The sequence below is a fragment of the Thyridium curvatum genome (assembly GCF_004353045.1).
Source record: "Thyridium curvatum strain D216 chromosome Unknown NODE_47_length_323349_cov_79.126483, whole genome shotgun sequence".
NCBI lineage: Eukaryota > Fungi > Ascomycota > Sordariomycetes > Thyridiales > Thyridiaceae > Thyridium > Thyridium curvatum.
In genome coordinates, this window is record NW_022156802.1 from 99,783 (window position 1) to 127,694 (window position 27,912).

At 55.3% G+C, this 27,912-nt stretch overlaps 11 protein-coding genes across 11 annotated transcripts; 5 read left to right on the forward strand and 6 right to left on the reverse strand.

The window, feature by feature from the left end:
* Positions 1 to 464: 464 nt before the first annotated feature.
* Positions 465 to 2,097, forward strand: E0L32_007620 (uncharacterized protein; the record flags this gene model as incomplete). The annotated part of the gene is made up of 2 exons (XM_031142384.1): positions 465 to 722; positions 772 to 2,097. The coding sequence occupies 2 exons, from the start codon at positions 465 to 467 to the stop codon at positions 2,095 to 2,097; spliced, it is 1,584 nt and encodes a 527-aa protein (XP_030993352.1).
* A 151-nt stretch (positions 2,098 to 2,248) lies between these two features.
* On the reverse strand, positions 2,249 to 3,893 carry E0L32_007621 (uncharacterized protein; the record flags this gene model as incomplete). Its single annotated transcript, XM_031142385.1, has 4 exons — positions 2,249 to 2,920; positions 2,983 to 3,046; positions 3,112 to 3,664; positions 3,722 to 3,893. 4 exons carry the CDS (start codon positions 3,891 to 3,893, stop codon positions 2,249 to 2,251), a joined length of 1,461 nt encoding a protein of 486 aa, XP_030993353.1.
* An 82-nt stretch (positions 3,894 to 3,975) lies between these two features.
* E0L32_007622 (uncharacterized protein) lies at positions 3,976 to 6,617 on the forward strand (the record flags this gene model as incomplete). Its single annotated transcript, XM_031142386.1, has 7 exons — positions 3,976 to 4,289; positions 4,328 to 4,486; positions 4,564 to 4,638; positions 4,715 to 5,266; positions 5,314 to 5,457; positions 5,523 to 5,797; positions 5,863 to 6,617. 7 exons carry the CDS (start codon positions 3,976 to 3,978, stop codon positions 6,615 to 6,617), a joined length of 2,274 nt encoding a protein of 757 aa, XP_030993354.1.
* A 519-nt stretch (positions 6,618 to 7,136) lies between these two features.
* On the reverse strand, positions 7,137 to 8,309 carry E0L32_007623 (uncharacterized protein; the record flags this gene model as incomplete). The annotated part of the gene is made up of 2 exons (XM_031142388.1): positions 7,137 to 7,987; positions 8,066 to 8,309. 2 exons carry the CDS (start codon positions 8,307 to 8,309, stop codon positions 7,137 to 7,139), a joined length of 1,095 nt encoding a protein of 364 aa, XP_030993355.1.
* Positions 8,310 to 11,233: 2,924 nt separating this feature from the next.
* E0L32_007624 (uncharacterized protein) lies at positions 11,234 to 12,607 on the reverse strand (the record flags this gene model as incomplete). Its single annotated transcript, XM_031142389.1, has 1 exon — positions 11,234 to 12,607. The coding sequence occupies one exon, from the start codon at positions 12,605 to 12,607 to the stop codon at positions 11,234 to 11,236; it is 1,374 nt and encodes a 457-aa protein (XP_030993356.1).
* Positions 12,608 to 14,466: 1,859 nt separating this feature from the next.
* E0L32_007625 (uncharacterized protein) lies at positions 14,467 to 16,278 on the forward strand (the record flags this gene model as incomplete). Its single annotated transcript, XM_031142390.1, has 1 exon — positions 14,467 to 16,278. One exon carries the CDS (start codon positions 14,467 to 14,469, stop codon positions 16,276 to 16,278), a length of 1,812 nt encoding a protein of 603 aa, XP_030993357.1.
* Positions 16,279 to 16,588: 310 nt separating this feature from the next.
* E0L32_007626 (uncharacterized protein) lies at positions 16,589 to 18,055 on the reverse strand (the record flags this gene model as incomplete). Its single annotated transcript, XM_031142391.1, has 3 exons — positions 16,589 to 16,922; positions 16,981 to 17,028; positions 17,181 to 18,055. 3 exons carry the CDS (start codon positions 18,053 to 18,055, stop codon positions 16,589 to 16,591), a joined length of 1,257 nt encoding a protein of 418 aa, XP_030993358.1.
* A 384-nt stretch (positions 18,056 to 18,439) lies between these two features.
* E0L32_007627 (uncharacterized protein) lies at positions 18,440 to 20,621 on the forward strand (the record flags this gene model as incomplete). Its single annotated transcript, XM_031142392.1, has 8 exons — positions 18,440 to 18,481; positions 18,676 to 18,851; positions 18,910 to 19,080; positions 19,206 to 19,387; positions 19,446 to 19,604; positions 19,681 to 20,161; positions 20,211 to 20,406; positions 20,475 to 20,621. 8 exons carry the CDS (start codon positions 18,440 to 18,442, stop codon positions 20,619 to 20,621), a joined length of 1,554 nt encoding a protein of 517 aa, XP_030993359.1.
* A 310-nt stretch (positions 20,622 to 20,931) lies between these two features.
* E0L32_007628 (uncharacterized protein) lies at positions 20,932 to 22,150 on the reverse strand (the record flags this gene model as incomplete). Its single annotated transcript, XM_031142393.1, has 2 exons — positions 20,932 to 22,007; positions 22,081 to 22,150. 2 exons carry the CDS (start codon positions 22,148 to 22,150, stop codon positions 20,932 to 20,934), a joined length of 1,146 nt encoding a protein of 381 aa, XP_030993360.1.
* Positions 22,151 to 23,846: 1,696 nt separating this feature from the next.
* E0L32_007629 (uncharacterized protein) lies at positions 23,847 to 25,994 on the forward strand (the record flags this gene model as incomplete). The annotated part of the gene is made up of 2 exons (XM_031142394.1): positions 23,847 to 23,963; positions 24,045 to 25,994. 2 exons carry the CDS (start codon positions 23,847 to 23,849, stop codon positions 25,992 to 25,994), a joined length of 2,067 nt encoding a protein of 688 aa, XP_030993361.1.
* A 360-nt stretch (positions 25,995 to 26,354) lies between these two features.
* E0L32_007630 (uncharacterized protein) lies at positions 26,355 to 27,815 on the reverse strand (the record flags this gene model as incomplete). The annotated part of the gene is made up of 1 exon (XM_031142395.1): positions 26,355 to 27,815. The coding sequence occupies one exon, from the start codon at positions 27,813 to 27,815 to the stop codon at positions 26,355 to 26,357; it is 1,461 nt and encodes a 486-aa protein (XP_030993362.1).
* Positions 27,816 to 27,912: the final 97 nt, after the last annotated feature.

Here is a 27,912-nt window from a genome sequence, read left to right on the forward strand (position 1 = left end):
ATCGAAGTACGATACTGACGAACTGGTAGATCAAAGATTAAAGCTGATATTGAAGTGGCCTGGCAAGTATGGGCTGATTGCCATGCGGATTGGACCTCCAGTAAAAGCCCCATCGCGGATCAGCCCGGGCTCAATCGTCCGTCGCCCGATCCCGCAGGCCCCACCTAGCAAGACAGGAGATATCGGGAAGCGGACGAATATCTGGACCGGGAGAAATTAATGACGGGCTTGTAGATCAACTCATTCGGCATCTACGACCGGGATGTAAGCCCTATATGTTCTATTTATCAAGACTTTGACGCTTACAGGAACCTTCGCCAGGACACCACCAGTTGCTCCCACCCTAAGACGCGTGTGAACAATCTTTTCCCTTGTCTTGCCCATCATCTTACAGACTGGTACCTTTCTATATGGAGTAACAGCTCCCGAAAGGCAACAGCTGTACGAAACAGAACTCGTCCGCCATGCCTCCCGCAGCGATTGAGCCAGAGTCTTCAGAGATGTCGAATGGACTGCTCAACGGCACGTCTTTGAAGACGAATGGGGACATCCATGACACCAAATGGTCTGAAAGCTCTTCTCAAGAAGCGAACAGTGTTTCGCTAAAACAGTCCTGGGGCTGGGGCGGCCTCTATGCCGATTTCTACAGAGATTTGTACGCAGAGAACATTACCGCAAAGATCATGCACGTCGCCCAACGCTATACTGGAACGAATGCAAGTGTATTGGCAGTCTATCTAGTGTCAGCGGTTTGAGCTAACATAGTCGTAGGATATTCCAACCTTCTACCCGGAAATTGTGCCCCAGTCCGGAGACAATGAAGGCCAATACAAACACCGACCAGTGGACTTCTGGACCAGTGGCTTCTTCCCGGGAAGCATCTACCTCCTTCTTGAGAGATCAACTCGGTATCCGAAGAGTATGGGTCACCAGGACACACGCCTGACCCTATCCCAAGTACGAGATGAACTCGAGGTCCTGGGCAAGAGGTGGTCAGATCCATTGCGCCGCATGGCCCACAGAACTGACACTCATGATCTTGGTTTCATGGTCATGCCTCACATGAGGCTCCGCTGGGAACTATGTCACGAGAGAGACGCACTGGAAAACATCAAGACTGCTGCCGTCTCGCTCTACTCCCGCTTCGATGCGCGTGTGGGCGCGATACGCTCGTGGGATGCCCTGCTGTTCTTAGACAACGTGCAGATCCGGGACAAATCGAGCAACTTTCTGGTCATCATCGACTCCCTATGCAATCTGGAGATGCTCTACTACGCCGCTGCGCACACGGGCTATGGATACCTGGCCGAGGCCGCAACAACTCACGCCAAGACTTTGAAGAGAACGCACCTGCGCAAAGAGTTGTCGCACAAACGACCCGGCTATGAAGGAGCACTTTACAGCACGTGCCACGTGGTGAACTTCTCGCCGGCAACGGGCCATATCCAGGAGGTCCGCACCGCCCAGGGATACTCACGAGACACCACGTGGTCCCGTGGCCAAGGGTGGGCAATTCTCGGTTACGCTCAGTCGTTTGCCTGGACGGGGGATGAAGAGCTTCTCGATGCTGCGTGCGGCCTCGCGGAGTACTTCCTACTTCGGCTAGAAAGCGCACCGGCCTATGTTGAGATTCTCCAGAGCACTGGCGATGGGTCCGCGCCCCAAAAGGCAGGGAGGTACGTGCCATTGTGGGACTTTGACGCCCCCGTCGAGGACATTCAGGCACCTCTCCGTGACGTCTCCGCAGGTGTCATTGCAGCGAACGGCATGCTTGTTCTGGCCCAAGCACTGACGGCCCGAGGCCAGCATGAGCGAGCCAAACGCTACTTGGGCAGTGCTCTGAGGATCGTCGACGACACCCTAAAGTTTTCGTTGTCTCAACAGAAGATGCGTCTTCAGACCGGGGCGAATGGCATCGCGTCGGCTGTGCCATGCAATGAGGATGAAGTAATGTTTGAGAGCGTATTGAGGAATTCAACGGTGAGCTGGCACGAACACAATTTGTCTGCTAGCGGAGACCATGGACTGGTTTACGCGGACTACTATTTGATCGAGTTTGGAAATCGGCTTTTGCAATTAGGTTATGGCAACATTTGATGAACAGCAGATGCCTAACACAAAGCAAACATAATGAGGACTGACAAGCTACAGAAATGGCTTAAATGGAATGGTTCTATGTATCTAGTCTATTCCTGGTTTCCATCATATATGGCTTTATCTGGTCCAAACCAAGTATCAGATCGCACATCTAGCTCCAATCTCCTTCGAAAACAATCTGCTTGCCGCTGTCCCCAATGGCAAGCAACTCGTCAATGTTCCATGGTTTGAACTTGTATCCGGCAGGGATGTTGGTGTTCTCGAAAGGTGCACCACTCACAAGATGGGCCTTTGCCTTCTCGTAGTTGTCGTACGCATACTGCTCTGGGTCGTGAGCCCAGATCCAGCGGCCCCATTTCCCAACAACCTGGTCTGGCTTTGCCGTGAGAGCGTTAATGTCGACATTGTTGCGGTTGATCTGAGCCTGAAAGCCGGTGATCTGCGTACAAGACACGCGCTCAAACCGGAGCAGGTTATGAACTCTCAGTGCCAGCGGGATGTCGTCTTTACCCGCAAGCTGAAGGCACGAGGCCAGCGACGTTGCGTCCTCCATAGCCTGGTTCGCTCCGTTCCCAGAGCTTGGCACAAATGTATGAGCCGCATCGCCTAGTTGGATAACGCGTCCTTGAGGCGAGACCCAGTTGGGCTGAGAATCACGCCACATGATTTTCCAATCGAGCAGCTTGTCCTTTGGAGTGGCAAGCATTGTCTTCTTGAGGATCTCGGGGCAGAAGCCCTGGGCATCCTCGATGTGTTTGATAGCATCGGCCGGTTCGCAGGTGTGGGACGTCGAGTGCCATGTTTCCTGGGCTTTGCCATCGTCCTGCAACACATGGTGTGAGTGAGGACGTCATGGTGTCTTATTTAGAGTCGTCGGCCACGTACCTTGTGGACCATCGACCACGAAAATATGTCTTCAGTAAGTTGAGTGAAGACCTGAATGTGAGGACTAGACGCGATATGTAAGCGAAAATGCTGTATAGATATGGAACACCATGCCTGGTCTAAACTCACCCAAGCCAGATATCAATAGGGGTGCTTTTGGGGATGTCAAGGAGACGATAGTGCTGTGAGAGCTGAGGATCCCTAGTAACGACCTCTGCAGGGAACGCCGTGCGGTAAATGGCATAGCCGCTGCTTCGCGCCCGTAGTTTGTGACCCAGGACCAGCTCGTATGACGCTGTTCCCAGCCCGTCCGCGGCAATGACCACATCGCCCTCGAGGATGACCCCGTCCTCAGATCTAACGATGCCTTTGTCGGCCGTTTCTTCGTACTTGATGGCCTTGTGGTTGAACTCGACTTCGATGCCAATAGCGGCCAGCTGCTCGATCAGGATCCCGTGGAGCTTGGGCCGAGAGTGCCTGTATTGCGTCAAGACGGTAGTCACCGCTTTGCCATTCTCGTCCGTCGTGTCCACCATGAACGGCATGTGTTTGCGTGTCTGCTCGCCGGTGAGTAGGTAGTTTGCGTTGTATGGCTGTCGTGCCGCAGCTAGGTGCTTGGCATTCATTTCGGGCCAGTGCCGGAAGGCTTTAGTTGCAGCCGGACTGATCGAGAAGAAGTCCCCTAGGCGGCTGGGTCAGGATTGAACGAGAACGGGGAGATATTCATGTCCAGACGTACCACCGGTGTCTGGCTTGCTAGTCCTGTCAACAATGCGCACTTTGTGACCCTTGCGCCAGCATTCGAGAGCTGCACAGAGTCCGCCGACTCCAGCACCGACGACAAGAACGCTGATGCCCGTCTCAGGGTGCCGTTCCACTGGAGGGTATGCCTCCGCTGAGTTCTGTGCCATGTTGAGATTTGTGCTTGGTAGGCTTCGCGGGAAGTCGACTAGATACTGGTCCGGGTGGCGTATTCACTTATCCCACATAGCAATGGTTCGTCGTGGAAAGGATATGTATGTCAAGCTTTATAATTCATGTTTTATCTCGGACGGTGTCTTCTTCATTGCGACCATACCCCCGGGCTGCCAAGAGATTGCGGTCCCGGAACTTGTCGGGCTCAGTAGCAAGCCCGAGATCCTCGCAACAAACCAGACTGCTAGAGGCTGGGTCAATCGCTTCTCCCATAAAGTGCACGAAGCGAAGAAGTGCATGATTCGTGCCGCATCGTCTCGTGAGGGAGGCGAGGTTGAGGACCCAGTTTTCGGAGTTTCCGGAATTCCCGAGGGTCCACTCTCAACCCCTTGGTCACAACATAAACTGCCTTACCGCCCTGACCTCGCAGCCTCCGAGGACGACGCAATCTGGCATGCTGGCAAGGAATAGCTATGGACACCTCGGAGAGTCGGAACGAGAGGAAGCGCTTGCTCCGCAGCTGCAATGAGTGCCGCCGCTCGAAGGTGCGCTGCATTCCCAGTCAGGACGACGATGACAAGTGCAAGCGGTGAGTCAAGTGGGCTGAGCTGCGAAATCCCCCAGGTTGGTCTTCAGGGAGTGAGTGCTAACGACGCGTCATTGTAGATGCTTTCAGACAAACCGAGACTGTGTCTTTTCTGAAGTGCACAGCCGGGCCAAGAGAAGCTTTGGCGGCTCGACGTGAGTGAGGCCCAAGACCAGGCACAAGATAGTACATTAGGGATCCACTAACACATAAGCAATGCCGTGATCATAGACGGATATCAAAGATCGAAGAAAGGATAGACAACATCTACAGCCTGCTCAGGGAAGGCACATCCCCGGCGGATCTTGGTATTCACAATGAAGTGACGATTGCCATGCGGCCTCCACCGCCACTGCCAGCTGCAACTATACCCGTAGCACCCATTCCTCAGCGGGTAAACGGCATAGACAGCCAAGTGGCGTTCCCGCAGGCGAATCAGGAGCCTTCTTTGCCAGCCCTGACTAGTCAGGATACCGCGCTGAGACCAGACACCCTCTTCGATGGCCTCCTTAGGACCGACCAGGCAGACCGCCTGCTGCAGGTCTTTCGTGTCGAGAGTCAGCAGTACCCCCTCATAGTGCTTCCACCATGGCCTATAGAGATCTTTTACAGGGAGCGGCCGATACTCCTGCTCGCCCTCCTGGCTACCTGTGCTCGTCTGCACCTCCCGGACAACCACGCAGTGTTGGAGCTGGAACTGCGCAAGACGCTTGCGTCCAAGCTGATCGTGGAGGGGGTTCGGAATCTCGATCTTTTACAGGGCCTTATGATATATGTTTCTTGGTGAGTACTTTCTTGCTGGCCCGTGGACAGCAAACTGACGCGAGTAGGTTCCACTTTCATGCGTACGCCATCTCTCAGGCCCTCACTCTGTTGCAAATTGCTCTGTCCATCTCACTCGAAGTGAATGAGGAGGGCCCTGGGACTCCCGAGACGAGAAGGACGCTCCTCGGCGCTTATTTGCTATCATCCACGTACGTGACTAACAAAATCAGCCCAACACGTGTTGAGTTGAGAAACTGACAGTTGTTCAACATAGCACATCATTAACCCTGCGCAAGTTTGAATGGATGAACTCCAACTCCTCCATCATCTCTGCCTGCGAGCTCCTCGGCGCGGAAAGCAATTCGCCGCTCGACGCCGCGCTGATACACGCAGTCAAGATCCAACAGCTGAGGGACAAGATCGCTGTCGCCCTGGGGTACGGTGCGAAAAGCCGACCAGTGTTTGGAGCAGACAGGTTGGAGATCACCGTGGATACATTGCAGGCGCAGCTCCAAGTTCTCAGGAACACCGTCCCTCCTCTCGGATCCTGTATGCCACCCCCCCCCTCTTCCTCGACTAAGAAAATACTGACAAACCATCTTCCCACAAACAAGCATGCTGGATCCCATTAATGCTCCACAGCACAGAGATCTACATCACCGAGATCTCCCTACACGTCGGCGACGGGCCCTCCTCCACTGCCTCCCCCGCCTCCGCCTCCGCCTCCACCCCTTCCAACAACAACAACAACAACAACAACAACAACAACAACGCCGGCCTCACCCTCGAGACGCAGCAGCTCGTCTCGGTCCGCAACCGGCTGCTGGTCGACTGCCTCGCCGCCGCGAAGCGCTACCTCGACGGCTTCCTGGCGCTGCCACCCGCCGCGACGCGCATGGACATGCTCGTCGACAAGTCGCAGGTCGCCCACGCGCTCGTCATCCTCATCAAGCTGTCGCTGTGCCCGCACGCCGGCGACGCCTTCCCGCGCCTGCGCCAGGCCTGCCGCGTGCCGCACTACCTCGACGCCATGATCGCGCGGTCGTACGCCATGAGCGACGGCGTTCGCGGCGGTAGTAGTAGTGGCGCCGGCGGCGGTGCTGGTGTGACTGCTGCGACTGCAGGCGTGGTGGCTGTGGAGGACCCGTACCGCCTTTTCGGGCGGACGATGGAGCGCCTTCGGGGCTGGTACGAGCGGCGGGAGGTGCTTGCCCCCGGGGCCGGGCCGGGCGCGGAGCTGGTGTCTATGTCGCCGATGCAGGTGGTCAACAGCAGCGCCGAGGAGGACGCGCAGCGGCAGATGTTTGATTTCGATCTCGATAAGCTGGATTTTATGTTTCTCAACGGGTCGGATACGTTTTGGAGTTGATGGATTTCAAAAGACATGTTTGTAGAGATTGTACCAATAGTTTGGGGGGGCGGGAAAGGTGTTGTATTGAAGGGGACGCTGAGAGGATGAGAAGAAGACGGTGCTGGAGGAGGTGCACGAGGTTTCTGGAGAAAGGGAGCGTAGATTAATTCTAGATTGGATCATTTGAGAAGCAAGCAAAGCACGGCAAAGGGCAGCCCTTCAGACACTTCGAATATTAAAATGATCCCGCATCCCTCACGCTCAAGTGCAAAAAGAAATCAATGCCAATAGTAATCATAGCAGTTCGCTACGCAGACGACTTGTGCTGGGCACATGTCCGTCGTGATATCATCTTCAATCCCAGAGTTTCCCAACGCCAATCAATGCCCAACCACCAGGCCCTCCCTCGCGGCTGTCAGTAAGTGAATCTGAAATACCATGCAAAGTTCTTTTCGTCCATCGCCATCCCAATGCCATGCAAATGCCATATATCGTACAAGCAAGAAGACAAGAAAAAACACATGCCGCTAGGCGCAATCAACCAGGCAACTCGGCGATAGGTCCCTGCTGTCCGTAAGCACCGCCGTCCCTCCGCCAGCGCGAGCCCCACTGCTCCGGCGCCTGAATGTATTTGGTGTCCTTGCCCTCCTCGTCGACGGGGGCCAGGCCGGGTGAGTGTCCGGCGGTGGTGGGCGTGGCGGGGTTGAGGTGCGTGTCCGCCAGCTCGGAGCGCATGCTCCACGGCCGCGCGGCGCGCGAGTCGAGCTCCGAGACGACGGTGGTGGCGGGTGTTCCGGGGGTAGCGGGGGCCGTGGCCGTGGCCGTGGCCGTGGCGCCGCCGCTGCTCGACTCCCGGTGCAGCTTGCCCTCGCCGTCGAGCTCGGAGCCGCGCTGCTGCTGGCGACGTCGTCGGCGCTGGAAGAACAGGAACAGCACGGCGGCGAGGAGGACGAGGCCTCCCGCCGCGACGCCGACGCCGACGCCGATCTTGGCACCGGAGCTCATGCCGCCGCCCGAGGAGGGTGGCTCGGTCGGAGGGGCCGTCGGAGTGCCCTGGCCGCCGCCGGTGCTGGAGGGTGAGGTGCGCGTGGCGGTCGGCTGGGAGCTAGTGGCCTGGCCGCTGCCGCCGCCGCCGCCGCCGCCGCCGCCGCCGGGCAGGGTCATGGAGGGGACGTAGCCGGCGTTGAAGCCCATGCTGCCGCCGGCCGAGGTGGGCACGGTGGCGGTGTTGTCGAGGACGGAGGGCGCGGTGAAGGCGACGGTGCGCGAGGTCTCGGGGCACCAGCAGGCGTCGGCGTCGGTAAGCGTGGACTCCTTCTTCTTCTCCTTGCAGGCGACCCATTGGTTGGAGGTGCCGTTGCAGTAGACGAGGCCAGCCCAGGGCTGGTCTGTAGAGGGAGGCAAGGTGTGTTAGTGAATTTCAAACCCATGATTAATGGGGAAGAGAGTGGAAGAAAAGGACGAACCGGAAAAGGCTCCCTTGTCGGGGCAGACTCCATCGCGATACTCGGGATCACTGCAGCCGGCGAGGTAGGTGACGCCGAAGCGGCCGTTGTAGCAGGCGTGGTTGGACAGGCAAACGTCGCCGGCCTGGCAGCACGTCTGGCGGCCAAAGAGATCATTGCCGCATGGGAGAAACTGGCTGGATGCCTTTTGGTTAGGGCCAAAATAGCAGGTGCCGTTGCTTATGAAAGGATTCGGCGTGCCCATCTTGACGGGTGCGCAGAGCAGGTGGTGAGGTCGAGGTTTGAAGCTGAGATGGCGTGGGGGCGAAGGGGGACAGGATGCCCGTCCGTTTGATCGTGAGAGGCGGGTGGGTGACGAGCGGGACGCCTCCAGGCCACAAGGTGGACTGCGCGGTGATTCCCTCGCAATGAGGCTCCGGGTGTTCTTTTTACTCACTCGCGATGACCGGTTGGGTTCATGTGAACTCCATGAACAAAGGTTGTTCAGTGGAGAAATGGGGATAAGAGGGGACGAAGCTGCGTGGGCGAGGAGGAAGAAAAAAGAGTGGGTGGTGAGGCTGTCAGGCCAGGCACCTGCAGGTGAGGAGGAGGGGTTGAGTGAATTGGAGGAGAGATGGGATGAAGAGGTTGGACAAGATTGACAGACTAGACAAAGTGAAAGTGAGGTAGGTAGAGGAGAGGAGAGGAGAGAGGCCAACCTGGAGCGAACCCCCTGCCGATCAGAGGCCAGTGTTGGAATACGAGCAACGAGTGACGATCATCTGTTGGCGCGTCTCGTAAAGCTCCATTCACACTCAAGGGGCTGCCAAGCTCCCAAGTTAATCTTCAGCTGCTTCCGGCCCCAAGCTAGCCAGTGGCAAGAATGGAAGAATTGAGATGGAATGGAGACTGAGGATACCGGGGATTCTCTCTCTCGTTCCCACCTCCTCTTCCCTCCCTTGCCTAGCCTAGGTACGCTACACAATCATCCACCTGCTTGTCTATTTGATCACTACCAGGCAGGAAAAGGGCCTTCTTCGTCCTCTCGTGTCTCTTGGCACACGCAGCAGGCCGTTGTAGCGTTGGTTGATGTGCCGTTGGCTGCCGTTGGTGGCGCCGCTCCCGCCGCTGTGCCGTTGTGTCTCCTCCGCCTCTTCTGCCATCCCTACAATCAGCCACCACGTCTTCACGACATCGGATCCCTGGACACTCGCACGTCCGTCATGCCGCTTCCCGCCCCTCCATCCATGGATCACTCATCCACGAGCCAGCATCCAACCCCATTAACCCTCTTGAGCAACTCGTGGACAGCTTAGCGTGCCACTGCACCGCCAATTGGCCTCTGGGGTTTCGCATCAAATTCCCCAGTGTGACGACATTTCGGCGGGCAAGGGTGGGACACTCGCCAATCTTGGTCGCACCACTCTAATCGCAGCAAACTGCTAGCCCTAGAGCCCCCAAAACGCGCAAAGCAGCTCCTGTGCCCCTAAATTTCCAGCGCCCAATGCCTGCAGCAGATCCCCAATCAGCCGGCCTATGGCATTCGCCCAGCTCGCGCCCCCACCCGGTCTGGCTTGCCGGTGGCTGAGCTCGGCCGAGCATGAACGATCGCCGTCAAACTGCTGTTGGTAAATGCTGTTGGCGTTGGCACAGACATTTACCATGTAGTTACCTATGCTCGAGCTATGTACTTAGGTAGGCATGCATCTTTCTTAGATTGGCCATTCGGATAATCGTGTGCGATCCCTGCCTGCAGGAACATTTGAGGATCAGAGGCCCTGCTCCACGGGCAGCTTGATACTCAATGACAACTCTCCTACCAACAGCAAGGACGGGGACGGACGTTGGCGCACACGAGGGCTTTCTTGTGTGACGGCGTGGTCTCACTTTGAAACCGAAAGGCCTGTCAGGGAGGAAATGAGGTCAGCGCCCAGAGTACCAGAGGCACCGCTTCCTGCTATCACCGGTTGCATTCCAGGGTTCAGCTGGACGTTCCATCACCCGACCGTACTCTGTAGAAGAAAAAGTCACATTCCAGCTGCGCGGAGACGCTTGCTAGTGTAGTGCACAAATGTAGGCCACGCGAGGGCACTTTTTTGCCGGTTGTATTGATGCTCAAACACCACGACCAGCGGTGTGGATTTCCACGTATATCCTGTGATCTAAATCACACTGATCTCTTCGATCGGGCCTCCTCTATCCAGTCCAGCAGCATCGGAAGCGTCGAAGCAGAGTCCGTCAGCTCGTAATCGACCGTGTTCGACCCGACGGTGTAGTTGGAAGCGACCCGCACGCCGCTCTCCGGCCCCGGTCCCTTGTCCGAGACGATGCAGTCTAACAGCCTCCGCCTCGCAGGTAGCAGCCGGCACGAGGGCGAGAAGATTGAGCGACGGGGCGGACAGATTCGAGACGATCATGCACCAGACCTGAGAGTGCGCGAATCCTTGGTCATCCTGGTCGATCCACCCGAGCGCTTAGCCTGTCGCCTCGTCGAGTATGCTCCGTCTGTTGACGAAGTACTTGTCGTTGCCTCTCTACCGGCATCCCAGTCCGGCCCTTTTGTCGCGAGAACTTCTGCACGAACAACACGCTACCCTCCGTATTTTTCATCCTGTCGAGAAGACCATCAAGCACTGGAGCCCGACACGGCGATGCTGAGACCCCCATCACGAAGGCAGTAGAAGCCAACATCATCGCCACTTGCGGCAGTCGCGAACAGGGTAAGGCTTGGCTCTCGATAATAGCGACCCATCTGTGCGGATTCTATCTGCCAGTCCTCGACTGAGTCCCGGATGATGCACAGGCTGTCGATCCACAGGTGTGTAGATGTATGTGCTGGAGGGTTGGAAGGTACACCGCCTTGCTCGTTCGGGTTCAGCTGAACTACCTCCGGCCGGATGCATGCAAGTACAGGGTCGGATTCATCCTGAAGCAGACCTTGACTGGTCAAATAGATCTTCTCGTGCTTATCAGATCCTGACTGTGCTCCCAGTCTACCAGATCGGCGGGGTTCATACCTGAGCATGCTTCATACCTGGGATGATGGTGGTAAAGTATGGTTCAGTGTTTCTTTGAAAGCTAAATCTAACAGGATCGCAAGGAATTGACAACGCTCCAAGGAAGAGAACCAACATCGAAACCCCTCGGACTCTACACCACATCCTGATCGTGACGTGATTCAGTTGATGTTCAGGCTCCGACCGCTCCTACCAGGCTTCCATACTTGAGCGAGTTCAAAGTCGCAGCGTACTGTTCCCTGGCCGGTGACACAGTGACAATCATGGCAGAGCTCCCCTTTGCCGAGTTCATGAAGTGCTCCCGCAACACCATTGTCAGGGCCGACGAGCGGAAGGGGATTCGGGGCTGGTTCGTGGACCACGCGCGGATCACCTCTTTGAGGGCGAGCAGGTCCGTGTTGATCTGCCGGCCTTCCTGGCGCTCCTGGGGCGTCTGCTTGAAAGTCTGTATTTGGCTCCCCTTCTCTTGATGGTACTCGGCGCCAGCGAGGTCGACGAAGACCATCTTGGCGCCCAAGCAAGGTGAACTAGCCGAGCTGAGAATGCTCTCAATATGTTCTTCCGCAGCGGTGACCCGAGCCTCAAACTTGGCCTTCTCGGCATCGGCCTCATCGATGAGCGCCTGGTTGATCTGGTAGTCTGGATTAGGCGCCCATTTGCCATCATCCGTCTTGATGACCCCCTTCATAGACTCCTCGATGCTAATATCAGTGGCTCGCTTTCCCACAGGCACGAGCTCAGACTGTCTCTCGGCCAGCGCCTGCCGCGCCTCTACTAGCGGGCTGTTAACGATTTCGAGCTCGAGCACCGCGTGCGTCCTCGAGCTCTGATCGTGCACGCTCGACGAGCCCACGGCGCGGTGGCCGAGCGCCCGGACCAGCTCCTCGCGCAGAGCTTCAAAGGTCCAGCACGGCCGCTTGACGATCGGCTGGACGCGCACCTTGCCGCCCTCGAGCACCTCGGTCTCGCCGCGTATGTGCGTCTTGCCGTCGGGCCCTTCGCGGATGAAGCACTCGGTGCGCCGGTTGAGCAGGTCAAAGGCCGACTTCCTGCGCAGCTCAAACAGGCTGAACCCGACGCCCAACTGCGCGGCACCGCCGCCGGCGTCCTCGTTCAGCGGGCGCAGCGCGTCAAAGAGCCGCCGCGCCGCCGCGAGGCACAGGCCCAGCGACTTCTCGTCCTCGAGTTCGTAGCCCATGATGGTGTGCGTCTTGCCGCTGCCCGAGTGCCCGTACGCGAAGAAGGTGCAGCTCCCGCCGGCGAGGACGCTGGGCACCGTGGGCGCGACGATGGTGTCGTAGGCCTTGGCGTTGTCGTCGGACGGGCCCAGCACGGCCTTGAACGCCGGCGCGCTGGTCCATGGGCGGTCGCCGGCGGCCCGCCGGTCCTGGCGGTTGATGGAGACGGACAGGAGAGAAGTCTGGCCGCCGACGGCGGGGTTAGTAGACCGATCGATCTCGCCGGCGGCGGCGGCTTCTTCGGCCTGGACGAACGGGCGCCATCTGGCGTAGACGTTGATGGGCCGCGGGTTCGCTTTGGGAGGCATTTTTGAACAAGATGTGCGATCAATGTTCTTCACGCTTTAGCTCCTCAGGCTCGAAATCTCAAAGTGCTCACTCGACCATTGATATCTCGCGGTGAACAATTCCGTTGCCTGGAGATGTGCTCCTCCCGTGGCGCCACGCCAAGATTTAGTTGCTGCAGCAATGGGTAGGCACCAGTTTAGAGACTTGAAGCTGAAACTGGATTATTTCAACCATACCTAAAAAATCATGAAGGTACTTCCCCCCATTTACACTCTCTGCACACCGAGAGCTGTGGTAGGCGCGAGTCTCACCACAACATCGTCACAGGTGAGGCTTATTAGCCCGGCAGTCGCGACTGTTGGAAGCAGCCTTCTCGCCTCGATTTTGCGTGGCAGGTCATCTAACTCAGCCCGCAAATGTGCCCAGAGCAGCAAAATCCGGGTTCGCTGTCGAGCCGCCAAATGCATCAATGGGCATACTGGGTCGTTGACCAACAGCGCTGCTGCAGCTCATCCCATCCTCAATACACTTGTTCTCCGGATTCGGGCAGAGTCGGACGTGTATTTCAGGCAGTGAAATGGGCGATGGCCACGTTGCGAGTGACGGGGAAGCCATGTGTGACGTGTTGCCATTCACTAAATCCCTGATGGGAGCCCAGTTCAGAGGCCTATCCGTAATGTTTCTGATCAGGGGCGACGCAGCCTCAAAGCGACTCACGACATGGCAGTAATCTCACGTCAAAGAGTTCAACTAGCCATATCGTGACAGAAGTCGCCAGACACTGTATGCAAGCGATCAATGGTCTTGATGCGCAGAGAGACATAATCACTGCGCCCAGTACGCATGAGTGCTTCATTCACAGAAACAGATTCCAGTGACTGAGCATTAGGATCTAAGCGTGATGTTCAACTGATGAATTCGCCTACACCGATGACTCCTCGGTGATTCATGTAGGGCACATCTTCCTAATGCCCGGTTTCAACTACCAGGATTAACTCAAGGTCGACTGCGCCAACATGAACGCCAGTTGTCGAGGCCGCATGGACGCCCAAGTCACAGGCGGCATAGCACGGGAGAGAGACAGGACAGGAGCGTGTCCAACTGAATGAGGCGCATCTGCATCGGTGCCCCGGTGGTGTCCGATGCAACTCACAGCCTGGAAGAATAATAGCCTGCAGCTTGGGGCACGGGTGACACTGTCGGCGCCTTTCCGTAGGGCTGAAGGATCACGGCCCTGGCCGTATACTAATATATGCACAGTCACCTCTTAGGCATATGATCATTGGGCCAGTCCTCCGAGAAATGAAACCATTCCTTCTCGGCTGCTTTAGAGGCCCCTGCCATTGTGGCACAAGCCGAGAGCACAGCTGTGGTCTCTGGGAATGTTGATGTGTGATGCCCAGAATGCCAACCAATAGCGTCGCCTAGAGAAGCCCGGGCATCGCAGGGGTGGAGCGCTCGCAGCACAAGCGTCACCAGAGCGGGAAGACACTCAGAGCACATCTGTGCTCTGAGCTCAGCGCTGACAGTTTTTCGTCCAAAAAGTTTTGGGGGCCGGAAATGGAATGTGCATTATGATCCCTTGTGACGTGAGACCGAGACACAAGCCCTCATTTGGCAGAGTGCCAATCCGGACCACGAGCCGATCACCGGGATTCATATGTGTATTCTTGCCTCAAGTCAAAAAGGTAAATGCCCCCCTTACTTGCCAAAGGCCCTTGTGTGTGAACAGACTGGCCGACATCGCAGTCGGCTCGATCATCACTCCACACTATCAGTCTTCTACGGGTATAGAAGACATTCGTCATGATAACCCACAGCGTGACTCCAGTCTGTCGGGTTTCACGCGCATCTCATCAGTCTTCCACCCAGGTCGTCAATGAAGTTCTTGGACACCAGCTCTCTCAAGTTCGAGTTCTTTGTCGACCTCCCGACCTCTGAGTATGCCATTTTTTCCCACGGGCCCTCCACACAGCTGGAGAACCCTGCAGAATCCATCGACGAGCGCGTGTTGAGAGCCTGCGATGAGGCAAAAGCCCGCAATATTCGATACTTGTGGTCTCACGACTTGTGCACAAGGCAGAACTCGCTTGAAGACGCCATCGAATTCGCCAACTCGTCGTTCCGGCTGGCATGGAACGCGAGAGTTTATTTGATTTACCTGCATGACCTCCTCCCCAAAGATGCCGACTCACATAAAAGAACTGTGCAAGGCGATCTATCCAAGTGCGTTTGGTTCACACAAATGTGGAACATCCAACACCTCGTGGCAGCCCAAGATGTGGAGTTCTTCGATCACCACTGGAACCTGCGGGGCACCAAGGCATCAGGATACTGGCCCGGATTTCTTTCTCACGCATCTGGTATCGATGAGTCGGTTCTTGCAAACCGAAACTCCCTGTTTGATATCCCTATAGGAAGGCGGCTACCGTGGTCGTCGCAACGACAGACCTCACGACCAGAAGATGTTGCCTATGCCATGATGGGAATCTGCGAGATTGCACTCACACCCCGGTACGGAGAGGGAGGACGCGCTGCCTTCCAGCGCCTGGAAGAGAAACTCTTCAAGAAAACAGGGGATTCGTCTATTCTGACATGGAGGAAACAATCAGATTCTCGAGCGGTCAGCATGCGGCATGCTCCTGTTCGTCCTGAGATAAATCCTCCGAAACGGCATTCCAAGCGCTCCATGGACGTGATGTTGCAGCAAGACCAGCCGTTGGAGAAGTGTAGTCAGAGGTGCAGTCAAGGAGATGACGTTCTGTTACTCGACACCCTTCCCGACAAGCCTAGGCGACTTGCAGATCATCATCCGTATCACTCCCTTGTTTCGGAACTGGCAACTATCGGGCTGAAAGCGTGGGAGGAAGAGAAAGGCTCAGCGGCTGGTCTGGGAAGATCGGAAAATTCCGCTTCTGTCCATAGCCAATTCACCCTCTCTTTCCGGCCGCGCAAACGGGCGCGACGCGGCAGGCAGTTGGAAGACCACAGCACCTCCCACTCTGACGGAAGTTGCACCGTCGAGACCGATTCCAGCGACTCTGACACCATGGTCGTCGTACAGCACCGCACTCATGCTAACGCCTCACATTTACTTGCCTGCCCGTTCTACAGGCTTGAGCCAGCGCGTTTCCACAGCTGCATGTGGCAGCTCGAGATACACGACATGCGCACGCTGAAGCAGCATCTTATCGTGGACCACCATCTTCCCGATTACTGTCCCGTCTGCTACGAGACCTTCGACAGCGCCGCGAGCCGTGACACGCATATCGTGGCGCGGTCATGTAGTAGCCGAGAGGCGCCTGCCGGTATGATGCGAGGAGTATCAGAAGACCAGGTCGAGAAGCTTTCAAGAAGCTATGTTGAGAGAGGCAGAATGGCCAGAGATGTCTCCCGAAGAAGATCTCGCCCACGACAGCGGAGGACTATTACCAGTGAAGAGCAAGAGTGGCGCAGTGTTTGGGATATCCTGTTTCCAACGGCCCCACAGCCACATTCGATCTACCTGTCGGAGAGACATGAACGCAAGGTAGTCTCACTGCGGGAGTTTTGGCACAAGGTTGGCCCGGCTATGATTGCGAACATACTCGAGGAGCGAGGCATGCGACGCTGGGAAGATGCAAACGAGGAATCCGACTTGGAAGCTTTGTTCGGCTCAGTTTTGGCTTCAATGATGGAGAACTTAAGTTGAGATATCGATAATTCATTTGCTTTGTTCATTGAACTTTGGTTTGATACCCGAAAGGTAATGGGAATACACTTGTGAATGGTCAGGACAATTTGTATTTACAACCATGTACTATACATGTAGTGATCACCGGCAGAAGGTTGATATTTTCGTTTGCGAAATTAACGATGTCCAATCAAGTGGCAGCGGCAGAGCCATGTCAATTGTGGGTGAGCCGTATATGTTGATATGAAGAGAGCAAGGACGGGCGGCGTCAGGCTGCAGTCCACCGGACCAAGGAAACAGTTCCACTGCCCATATTAAACGCTGTCTCCTACATCAGTAACGCAGGCTGGGCGTGGTCCGAGTGGACCGGATCGTGTATATCAAGCTCCAGTGACCTAGGCACGCTCATATACACAGGGATATCGGAGCACAGGTCCGGAAAGTGGAGGAAGAAGTCGGTCGTCATGGTCCAGGAGTTGATGTCGCCAATCCGGCTCTCGAACTCGGGGGAGACGTAGTACTGGCCGCTGTGGATGTTTCGTTTGTAGCAGTCCCGGAACTCAAAGGGCCACGCTATCCGAAAATTCTCGGCGAACACCTTCCAGAAATGGTTGGAGCAGTATTGATGCTGGGAAAAGACGAACCGCTCTCGGACACCCGGCCTGTAGAACCCCGTCAGCAGCTGAGAATGCTTGTCAAGAGAATAGGTAGCTTGCGTACCAGACGAAGAAATCTATGGCAGACGAGTGTGGTAAAGCTTGCGATGGCCTGCAGGACATCAAGACTTGGTCAGTATATTGAAACCTGCATAGCATTAGCACCGGACTGAAACCCACCTCCTCTGTAGCCATGCGGGTAGTCGGACAGTCTCTTCTGCTTGGTGGCAGAGAATGCGATGCATAGTCCTCAATATGGCTAACCTCTCCGTGGGGCCACAAGTACGGAACTGGAGCTCGTCTATCCGGCGGAGCTGCTTCCAGAATGGCGTCAGCTCACATGACGCTTCGACTTCGTCCCACCCCTTGAGCACAATGCGGACCGCAAGGTCTTCGCTCTCCATCCCTTCTCGACGCAAGGTATCCTCGCAGACCGACTGCCGACTTCCCAGCACCTCGTTAGCCATCCGCCATATGCTCCTCGGTGTCGACGGCGAGTAGTCACGGTGTATGTCATGGGGGAGGGCACAATCGCACATGTGCTTTGGACTGGGGACGATGACGCGGTCATGGTCGAGGTGGGTAATATCGAAAGCGCCGTGCCCACCAGGTGTGAAAGGGTCGAGGGCTAATAGACCGTCCAAGAGACCATGTGTCGGTGCCATGACCGAGGGATCGAGGGCTGTTATTTCCCAGGACTCTGGCGACGTCAACGGCATCGAAATGTCTGGATGCTGACTATTCTCGGCTAACTCAGCCGCTTGTGTGTCCTCTGTCATGACCACGCCCCCAACTGGCTGATCGGGAGGCCAATCATGCCTACCGCTGCTGGACGACGATTGGGGATCGGCAGAAGTTTTGGTCTTCTCTCCACTTCGGTGGACTTGCAGCGTGGTCTCAATCAGGGACAGTGTCTTTGCCAAGTCGTTCCTCTCTTTTGTGACTGCATTCAACTGTTCCATCAGCCCAGCGACGACGCTATTGGACTTTTGCTGTTTCAGAGCGTCGACAGTAGCCTCGAGTGCGGCGATACGGTCTCGATTCCTCTCGCGAGCCGCCCGCTGGGCCCGCCGATCCAGCTCTCTCTTCTTGGCTCGACGATTGGCCAACTCGTCCCGGAGAGTGGGGTGTGTAGACATTGTGTCGAGAAGTAAATGGAACGGCGGCCGGGATCAAGGATTAGTGGGTTCAGACCAGAGAGAATGCAAGCAAAAAGAGTCCAAATGCCCGAGGGACTTGCGTGGAAAAGTTGAGAAACTAGATCTCCCCCGGACTCGCGGCTGTGGGGAAGAATCTCAGCCTCCGCTCCAGTGCGGGGAAGGCTCTTTGAATGACCGTCCACATTGTGGAATCCACCGACTGAATCTCCAGAGATAGTCAGAATGGCAAGATGCGTAGAGCCGAGTCTAGACACCCAATAGAACCATTCCGATCAAAGTCCATCCGGTATTCGTTTTCCGCGAGAGAAAAGAGTATATCGCCTCTTCTTGTGGTGAGGCTGCTAAAATTCTTACTCGTAGACTATGACTCGACCCGCTAGCCCAGAAAGGGAAAGACCAGGCATTGTAAGTCTGGGCATGCGGGAACACCGCATGATCATGCATGTATAAAAAACAGCACATGGATGCAGGGATCGATATATAAAGGCTTTGGGGTGCCCATGTCCCAATGAAGAGAAAACTGGCAGGGTCGTTGTCTTGGTACGAGCTGAAAACGAAACAACAAAAACCGATTTCTCCTCTATACTGAACACTACAAGCACTCTCCTGTTATGACTTCCCACGAGAGCGGAGCAGCCGAGCTGCAAGCAGATGAAGAACGTGGTGTGGTGAGGATCGATGACAAGACGGACATCTCTGAGCACCATGAAGTTGTCAAGGGAGACGCTTCTGCTGTAGATGGCGATTTGTCACAAGCGGAGCAGAAGAAACTCATGTGAGCCCCTGCATTGACAAGCTTTGCAAGGTTGAATGCTAACTCTGTTATCATGTAGTCGGCGCATCGACCTACGACTCTTACCCATATTGGGTGTTATGTATTCGATCTCCCTCATCGATCGTTCGAACCTCGGCCTCGCTCTTGTTGCTGGAATGCAGCAGGACCTGGGTCTGAATATTGGAAACCGCTATACCGTCGTTGTCTTGGTCTTCTTTGTCGCCTATATGTGAGTTTGTCTGGTCTATTCAATTCAAGTTGGATCCTGTCAGCTAATTGTGGCTTTCAATCCTTAGTATCTTTGAAATCCCAAGTGTATGTTGAACACCTTACACCATCTAAGGCATTATGCAGTATTCTAACTCTCCTCCACCGTAAGAATCTTGTCCTACCCAAAGTGGGCGCAGCCAACTGGCTCTCCTTTCTCGGAATCAGCTTCGGAGCTATCCTCATTGGCATGGGGTTCACCTACTCGTGGCAAACCATGGCTGTGTGCAGAGTATTGCTAGGCGTCTTCGAAGCTGGCTTCCTTCCAGGTGAGCACCACCCAAATTGTCTCGGTACAGAACTAAAACTAATTACTGATTATTGTAGGCTGTACCTATCTGATCACTTGCTGGTACACACGATTCGAGGTCGGCAAGCGGCTGTCCACCTTCTGGCTTGTCTCTGTTATCGCCAGTGGATTTGCCGCATTGCTTGCCTATGCTCTCAGCCTTCTCAAGGGTCACCAAGGTCTTAATGGTTGGAGATGTAAGATAATGCATTTTTTCATTGTATCATCATTTCAACTTAGAAAATCATAACTGAACTGATGGCTGTTATACAGGGATCTTCATCATTGAAGGAGCGTTTACTATGGCCATCTGCCTTCTCGGACGATTCATCATCATCGATTTCCCAACTAAAGCGACCAAGTTCCTGAGCCCAGTTGAGCGTGAATTCATCATTAGTCGACTCGAGCGAGACAGTGGCAATGCTGAAGAGGACGAGGTTACTCTGTACAAGGTCCTCCACCATCTCAGGGACTGGCGGCTGTACATCTGGGCTTTCAACCTCGTCGCAACAACCCTGCCCGGCTACGCGTACCAGTACTTCCTACCCATCATCCTACGGGATGGTATGGGCTACACTGGAACCCAGGCTCAGCTTCTGAGTGCCCCTCCCTATGTCTTCGCCGCGATTGTGTGCTACATCTCTGGCTGGATCGGGGACCGTTTCCAGATTCGCGGGCCTATCGTTGCTGTGCACCAAGCCTTGACTGCGATCGGCATGTTGGTTACAGTCTATGGCAAATCGACTGGTGCGAGGTACTTTGGAGCTTTTCTGGGTCGGTGCCATCCAATTGCCGTCTTATAGAAACGTTACTGATATGGATAATCTAGGTATTGGCTTTGTCCAGTTTTGTGTACCAGGTGTCCTCGCCTTCCAGGCCAACAACATTACCTCACACTCGAAGAGGGCCGTGGCATCGGCCACGTGCCTCATCGGCGGCGGTATTGGTGGCGTTATTGCGAGCGTTGTCTTCATGGCCCGGGAGAATCCTCACTATACTGTATGTGGTCGTCCCTCCAGTGCTGCCCGAAGTTGATTGCAAAATGCTAACCATACAACCTGAGGCAGACTGGTGTCTGGACCACCTTTGCTGTTTGTATGGTCAGCATCTCCCTGATTCTAGGCCTGGACCTTCACCTCTGGCGCCAGAATAAGGCCGCCAAGGCTGGACGGCGTATGAATGAGGGCATGGCTGGCTGGATGTATACCTTGTGAGAGGTGAGAGTCTAGATTCTTAGCACTAGTTGCTTAATTGGATAGGTGGGAGCCACCACTTCTATATACAATGGCTGGAATAGCTTCAAGTACCGTTACCTCATATCCATAATTGCCTAGCTGCAGTGTATTGCATGCGATCTCGGCAGAAATAGACGATGACATTCTTTTGTTTCACTCTAATTGTCCTGCGTGCGCTTCCTCACTACCGCTACCACCGCCGCCCGCACAAGTCAAGTTCTCGGCGTCATGCACATCTTGCTCCGGGACAGGGAAGAGCCATACCGCTACCTGAAATCGAACGGCTTTATTAGAAAGACTCATCCACATTGCCTTCTCCCTCTGCCTCGGTGTCACCGCTCGGCCCTTCTTCATAACCTTCGAAGGCGGCGTTGATCGGAGGGCCGAGTGCCGTGTCCGCGAATATTAGCTGAAGCTGTTGTTCAAGTGCCTGGCTAGCTGCCAAGTCGGTCACGGAGACAAAGGCTTGTTGCTCCCCACAGTATATGGTCCGATGATCAGATGCAAGAAACGATAAGTCGTCTTGGTCGGGAATACTTCTTTGTATGGAGGCCGGGTCGAAGTAAAGATTGACAATGTCTGGTGGGAGAGAAAAAGGGTCTGTGGACGGGGAGGGAGCAAGTAGGCGATCAAGGACTGGATACCCGAGGAAATGATCTTGGTTCAGCCGAATGATCCGCTTGTGGATGAGGATACACTCAGTGAATGTGTCGTTCACATATGGCGTCGTGGGGAGCAGTTTCCCAGGGAAAATAATGTTGTAGTAGTAGTTCCATTTTTCCACAGCATTAACCCTGGGACCGCGTTGGCGAATGCGAGCCAATTGATCCTCGGTGATCCCCTCGCGTCGAAAGGGGCGGTTGTCACAGATCCGAGCCCGGATATGGGCATCGCAATCGATGCGGGTTGGATAGGTTGCGCCACATGTCGGGCAGTAATTGGGCTGTGCCAGATGCGAACGTTGTAGGTGCTGCACCACGAAGCTGAGGTCTGTCAGATGGTTTTGCGTCATGCACTTCATGTGCTTGATCGGATTGTGCTTGTAAAAAGGACAGGCAAGCAATGGCCTATTGCCAGGATCGGTTCGGGCCCGCTTCGACCTCGCTGTGGTGACGCTGGCGCCGTCGTCAAAGCCAGCATCGCTGTCAAATGTGCCACTCCTCCTGCCTTGACGGGATCGAGATCGCTTGTGGGATTCGTTGTGCAGGCCGTGGTGGCTCGGCGTCGAGATTTTGCCATACCCAGTCGACTGAGTTGGGCCAGGGTTGAGCGAAGTGAGGAAACGGGTGAGGAATGAAGAGGCGAAGAGCAGCACTGCACTCGAGACGAGCAGGACAGTGAAGCCCCCGTAGTCACTGCCACATGCTGTAAAGCAAGACGCAAATCAGTTATACAGTTGCGCGCCAGTACGATTCATCGACCCGAACGTCGTTCTTACTGGTACTAGTACAACCGTTGCTAAAGATTGGAATGGGCGCCGGAGCGTCCGTCTTGTTCTCGAACAGCATGAGATCCGCGGTTAATGAACCCTGGGCCCCTGGGGCCGGTCACTTTAGCGGGTAGTGGAGATCCTGAGCCGAAGTCCAGGGTTCACGGCGGGCGCACTGAATGCCTGTCAAGTTGGGGTTAGAGTAGTTCACGGAAGTTCATCAGGAGATGCCTCAATGTTAAACAATGCATACCCTTGCTCTGGGACTTGATCTGGCTATCCCACTGCCTAAAACCGATTGGGTATGAAGAATAGCCAGGTGCTTCTCTGACCATCACTTGCCTGTACTCTAATCCGGACTAGTTAATGACTTTCGAAGCTGTAGCCATGAACCGGTAACGCAAGTTTCACGATGCGGTCGCAAAACCAGGTCGAGAAGAGGCCTGGGAAACAAGGAGAGAACCAACAATGCAATTGATCAGACCTCGAGAAAGAGAAAGCTGCGCAGCCCGCCGAGGACGCGGGTCCCCGCGGGGAGTAAGGCGGACCACTGCACAGTTGTGCAAAGAGCCGCCTTTGAGGCATCCAGTTGTGCGCGACCTACAGCACGGCTTATGATGCTGGTGGGGGCCGCAAGAACTCCCACAGTTGTGGAATGCCGTAATACCTAACCCCTGTCTACCGCGAGTTGAGAACTCCTGGTGATTGGTTACTTGACTGGTTTTGATTCTTTTCCACAACTGTGGAAGACTATCAACACCCCTCTCCGTCAGCCTACCAGTCTGCCTGTGCTCTGTTAAAACCAATCAAAGTCAAGAGACGTCAAATACAAATTATGCCTTGCAAAAGTTCCTTTCCCCGCGTCCTCTGATACCACAATGCTACATTCCCTCCCAAAGCAAAATGCACAACAGCATTGATACACCACCCGTACCTTCGAAGTCGTTCAACCCCACACCCGGAAGCCTGCGCCCTCAACTTCTGAACGCATTGTCTACCCTGGCAATCGCCCTTGCTGCCATCTCTTTCCGTGCCTTCTTCTGAAGTTTCGCATCGAGCTCTTTTAGCTTCGAGAGTTGCTGAAGTGCGTCGAGCTCCTTATCTTGATGCCACGCCTCCAGGCGTGCCCCCCGCATTTGCGCGGCTTGTTGCTTGCTGTAGGGAGTCCTGGTGATCAGCGGGTTTTCTTCAAAGCCACTCGTGACTGACTGCTCAGTACGACTCACCTTGCAGATTTTTGAGAAGTACTAGGTGCCATTTTTCTTTATTTTGAATCAAGTACAGAATTTGATGTCTCACAGCTTGACTGTCACCGGACATGATGCTGCTATTAATATGTCCACCTGAGGTGTCCGTCATTGATGTTTCCCTTTCCCACGATTGTGTGCACGCATCCAAACATTTTGCAATCTGTTGATCAAGAGAACAATACTCCAGCTATTGTGGAAATCATTTTCACATCTTCTGGAGTAGTACATGTATCCAAGTTCAAGGGAACTGGTGGAGGTCTGTGGAGGGGTGCGTCAAACGACACGCCAGCCTGCAGTTATTAATTCTACCCCCCCCCTCGGGTGTGGCGTGTTCGGTGCTCACCAAAAGCCCAACACCCATCCAGGCATCTGGTTGCCTCACCACTCTGGCTCGGCTTCGGTCTGGTTTTGTTTTGCCGCAGAAGATTCGGTATCATGGTCCTGCCCTACAACTGTTGCCACAAAGTCGTCACGAACAAGCATAGATAGGGCTGAATAGGGTGGTCATAGGTCCGCGATGCCATCATGTCAACGGGTAATAGCTACGACCAGCATAATGTAAATGGCGCTGGGAAACCCGTGAAGGATTCCAAGGTAGCGAAGACGAGTCCCACGATTCGTCTGAACACAGTCACGCTCAAGGTCAGTACTTCCTCCTCGGTATCCGCGTTGGAACCCTGGTGGCAGGCCTGGTAAACTAAGGGAAGCTTGTTGAACCAACAGAAAGCCATGAGGGCGGAGCGCGCCATACAAGCGATGGCTGCTTCGTCGCCAAATGAATCGAACGGCAGTAAGGCTCATGTCAAGAGGCGGGTTCGTGACTCTCTTGGGCGTCGATGGGACTCAAAAAAGAAAGACATGGAAGCCAAAACATCCTCAATGAGGCTTCCTCCAAGGACACTTCCCGAAGAAGTCCAGTGCGATCTCCCCGTCACCTCGGAGACCCCATCGTTGAGACAGCGTCTCCATCTCATACCCAGGCAGGACCTCGAGGAATGCGGAAGCGACGTGTTGGAAGACCCTGGCGAAAATGACTCTGGCATTGATTCTGGCCCTCCAAAGCCATCGCTCGCATGTCCATTTTACAAGCACAATAGTATGCACCATATGGGCTGCGCGCGCCTACGGCTCACTCGTATTCGCGACGTGAAGCAGCACCTCAGCCGTCGTCATCGGAGACCGCTGCATTGCCCTGTTTGCGGCGAAACATTTCAGGAATCGAAGCACTGCGAGAGTCATATCCGGGCCAGGAATTGCCAAAAGCCGCCAGGAGGATTTGTCTTCGAGGGAGTCAGCGAGTCCCAAAGTATCGCACTGGCTCGCCGCGTGAACCGCAGCCTCAAAGAGCATGAGCAATGGTATACCATTTGGGAAATCCTCTTTCCCGAATCCCACAAACCAGAGTCACCTTACTTGTCAACCGCGTTCGAAGAGACTTTTACCATGGTCAACGAGTACTGGAAACACCAAGGGATGGACTTTCTGGACCGTCATATCCCTTCATCTTCGATATGTACAGTCAGTGGTAATGATCTCAGATCCATGGTGTTGGAGGCTGTGGAAACTGTTCTCGCCCAGTTTTTGGACTGCAGTCGATCCAATATCAACCAAGATGGAAACCCGACTTCAAGTGGCGATCCAGTCCCTGCTGCTACGAGAGAGATTGAGGATACTTTAGCCTCAAGAGCCTATTCTCTACCGACACAATACAAGTCACCATGGATGTCAACCAGTGACTTGGTCATTCATAATCTGCACAGCTTGTCTCAATCCCACCCCGGTTTCGGGAGCACTGGCTCGTACAGCGTTGCAGCCAACACGAATACGACGAACGCTGCTGTTCTCAATACGGAACCGTCTCCTCTCACTATCTGTTCATGTTCCACTCCAGAGGATAGCGGGCTTTCCCAAATTGTTGGTGAGATGGAGTGGGAGCAGCGGACGGATATGGCTAGCTGTGCAGACCCGACAACTTTCGATCAACACAGAGCGGTCTACGAGATGGCAGAGCAAGGGGACTTCGGGAGGGGGGAGCTGAAAGGCCATCACTTAGATGATGCCCATGCCTTCTACCTGGGAGAAGGCTATGCCGATGTCCAGTGGGAGATGAAGGCCCTCAACGCTCTAGCTGCTGATCCTCCTCAATACGACCTGTTGGGAAGGTTGTTTCAGCGAGCAGTTACCGGACCAGTGCCCATCTCCCCAGAGACAGTCGCCAGAATCCAAAAGACAGTGCAGAGTCGACATGGCTCACTCCAACTCAATGACGGCTGCTATCTGGGGCCTCAGGCGCAAAGTCAAGCCCTTGATCAACAGATCCACGCCCCAGGCTTCGAATTCGGAAGCTATGTTCCTGATGTCGACGATCTGCAAATGTCAAATGAAACTCTCAATTTCGATTTAAATATGAACGTTGGGAGTGAAGACGGTCGTGTTTCCGGTGATCGTATGCCTATGGGCGTGGATTGGAACTCGAAAGACGTGCCCGTCAGCCTTCCTGGAGCGGGCTCCTTCTGGGAAAATAACACATCTAATTTCTTTCCGACGCACTCTCCTTCTCAGACACTAGCCACGGATCTGCAGCAATCCCACATCTCTCCAAGTATGAGAAGCTCAAAAGCGAGCAAGGTTTCCGCTGGAAGCAACCCAACTCACGAGATCAGACAATGTTGAATCAATCATCATTGTCTAACCTCGTGAGTTGGCTGTTTCTTGCAGGATCAATGGGGCTTTTTAAGCCGTCGATAGGGTCGTTGTCGAGCACAACACACAGTTTTATGTTTTAACCACCGGTGTATTGTCTTTTTCTTTTCCACTACGCTTGATACACTCATTCAACACTGGGTGTGTCTAGTCGCCTGTAATTGTACGGTATCGTGCTTCTAAGTTCACATAGTCAAATAGAATGAAATCATTTTGCTATAACGATACTTGCAAGAAATGTGACTTGACTACTGAAAAACTGGTTTCCATATGCACATGGGTTTGTGTTCAAGGATCCCATCACGTAGTGACCAGGAATACCAACACAACTCACTCATCCTCCTTATAATCAACATCAACCCCCAAGAACTCAAACCACCTATTCCACTCCTCATCCCTCAGCAGATCCCCAGCAAGCCTCTTCTCAAACGCCATCGTAAACTCGAACCCGTCGTCGTCCCTATATTCCCCTTCCGGGCCCTTCCGCCGCGGATAGACAAACATGCATCCCTCCGTCACAAACACAATCGGATGCCGATACGCAACCGGCCTCCCAAACCCGAAATCCGCGTCCAGAACCGCGCTGATGTCCCTGTGGTCGGTAACCGCCAGACTCAGGGGCGGGTGTGCGCTGACCTTGACGCTCAGCGCCGCCTTGTCCCGCACCAGCGCCACCATCTCGAGCTGCGCGTCCAGGTCCTCCTGGCTCACCGAGTCGGTCATGCGGCGCACGTACCGCGCGATCTGCCAGAGCGGCCAGCCCGACACCAGCTCGCAGACGGTGGGCTGCGGCACGGCGGACATGCTCGACAGCGCGGCGTACATGACGTTGCCCTGCAGGCGCGGGTGCACCGGCGGCGAGTGCAGCCGGCGCCGCAGGTCGACGGCCTCGCCCCAGAACAGGCGCGCGCCCGGATCCGGCGCGAACGCGGGCGCGCGGATGCGGGTGATGGCGCGCCAGACGAAGGCGACGAAGGCGTCGTACGTCGAGACCCAGGACCCGTCCTGCGGTCGGGCGAGGTCCTTGAGCGCGGCGGCCTTGCTCCGCGGGCAGTGGAACAGCAGGCTCTGCGCGCCCGTGTGCTCCGGGTGCCGGACCTGCGGCGGCGGGCCGTCGACCTTGTCGCCCTCCGCCGGGTCCCGCTTGGTCAGGCGCGAGAGGTCCAGGCAGGCCTTCACGTCCCAGGGCGGGAACTCGGTGCCGTGGCGGACGGCGTAGCAGTTCTCAGCCACCTGGAAGGCCTCGCCGGCCCAGCCCATGATGTCGTTGGCATAGTGGTGGTGGTGCATGACCAAGACGAGCCCGCCCCTCACAAAGTTGGCCTTGAAGGCCGCCACGACGGGCTTGCTGTCCGGGTGCGCCTCGGGCTTCTCGCCGTAGGTCATGGGCGAGACGGTCCAGGTGTCAAAGTCGCCGAGCTGCGTGCCCCTGAAGTGGCCCTTTGCCAGGTCGTCAATGGAAGGATACTTGTCTGCGTCTTCCGCGCCGTCGAGCCACTGCACGACAAACTTGACGGTGCTGTCGCGTTTCTTGACGAATGAGTGGCCTCCCTGGGGATCCCTCTCGATGATGCCACATAGCGGACGCGTCTGGCTCAGCGTGCGCTCCAAACCGAGGCGAAGGACCTCGATGGCGTGCTGCTTCTCGTCGTCGCGCAGGCGGAAGAAGAGGAAGAAATTGGTGTAGGTGCAACCCGTCAGGTAGTCCAGCGTGGAGAGCTTGAATCGCTCCTCCTCTGGATCATTTTCCCATCCGAAGGGTCGGAGAGCGTAGACTTGTTCCCTGGGCATAATTCACTTGACGAAGTCCCCTAAGCCGACTTGATGAGTAACGGCCGTTAGGGAGCACATTGTGAGTCCTGAGCCCAAACCCACAACACATGTTATA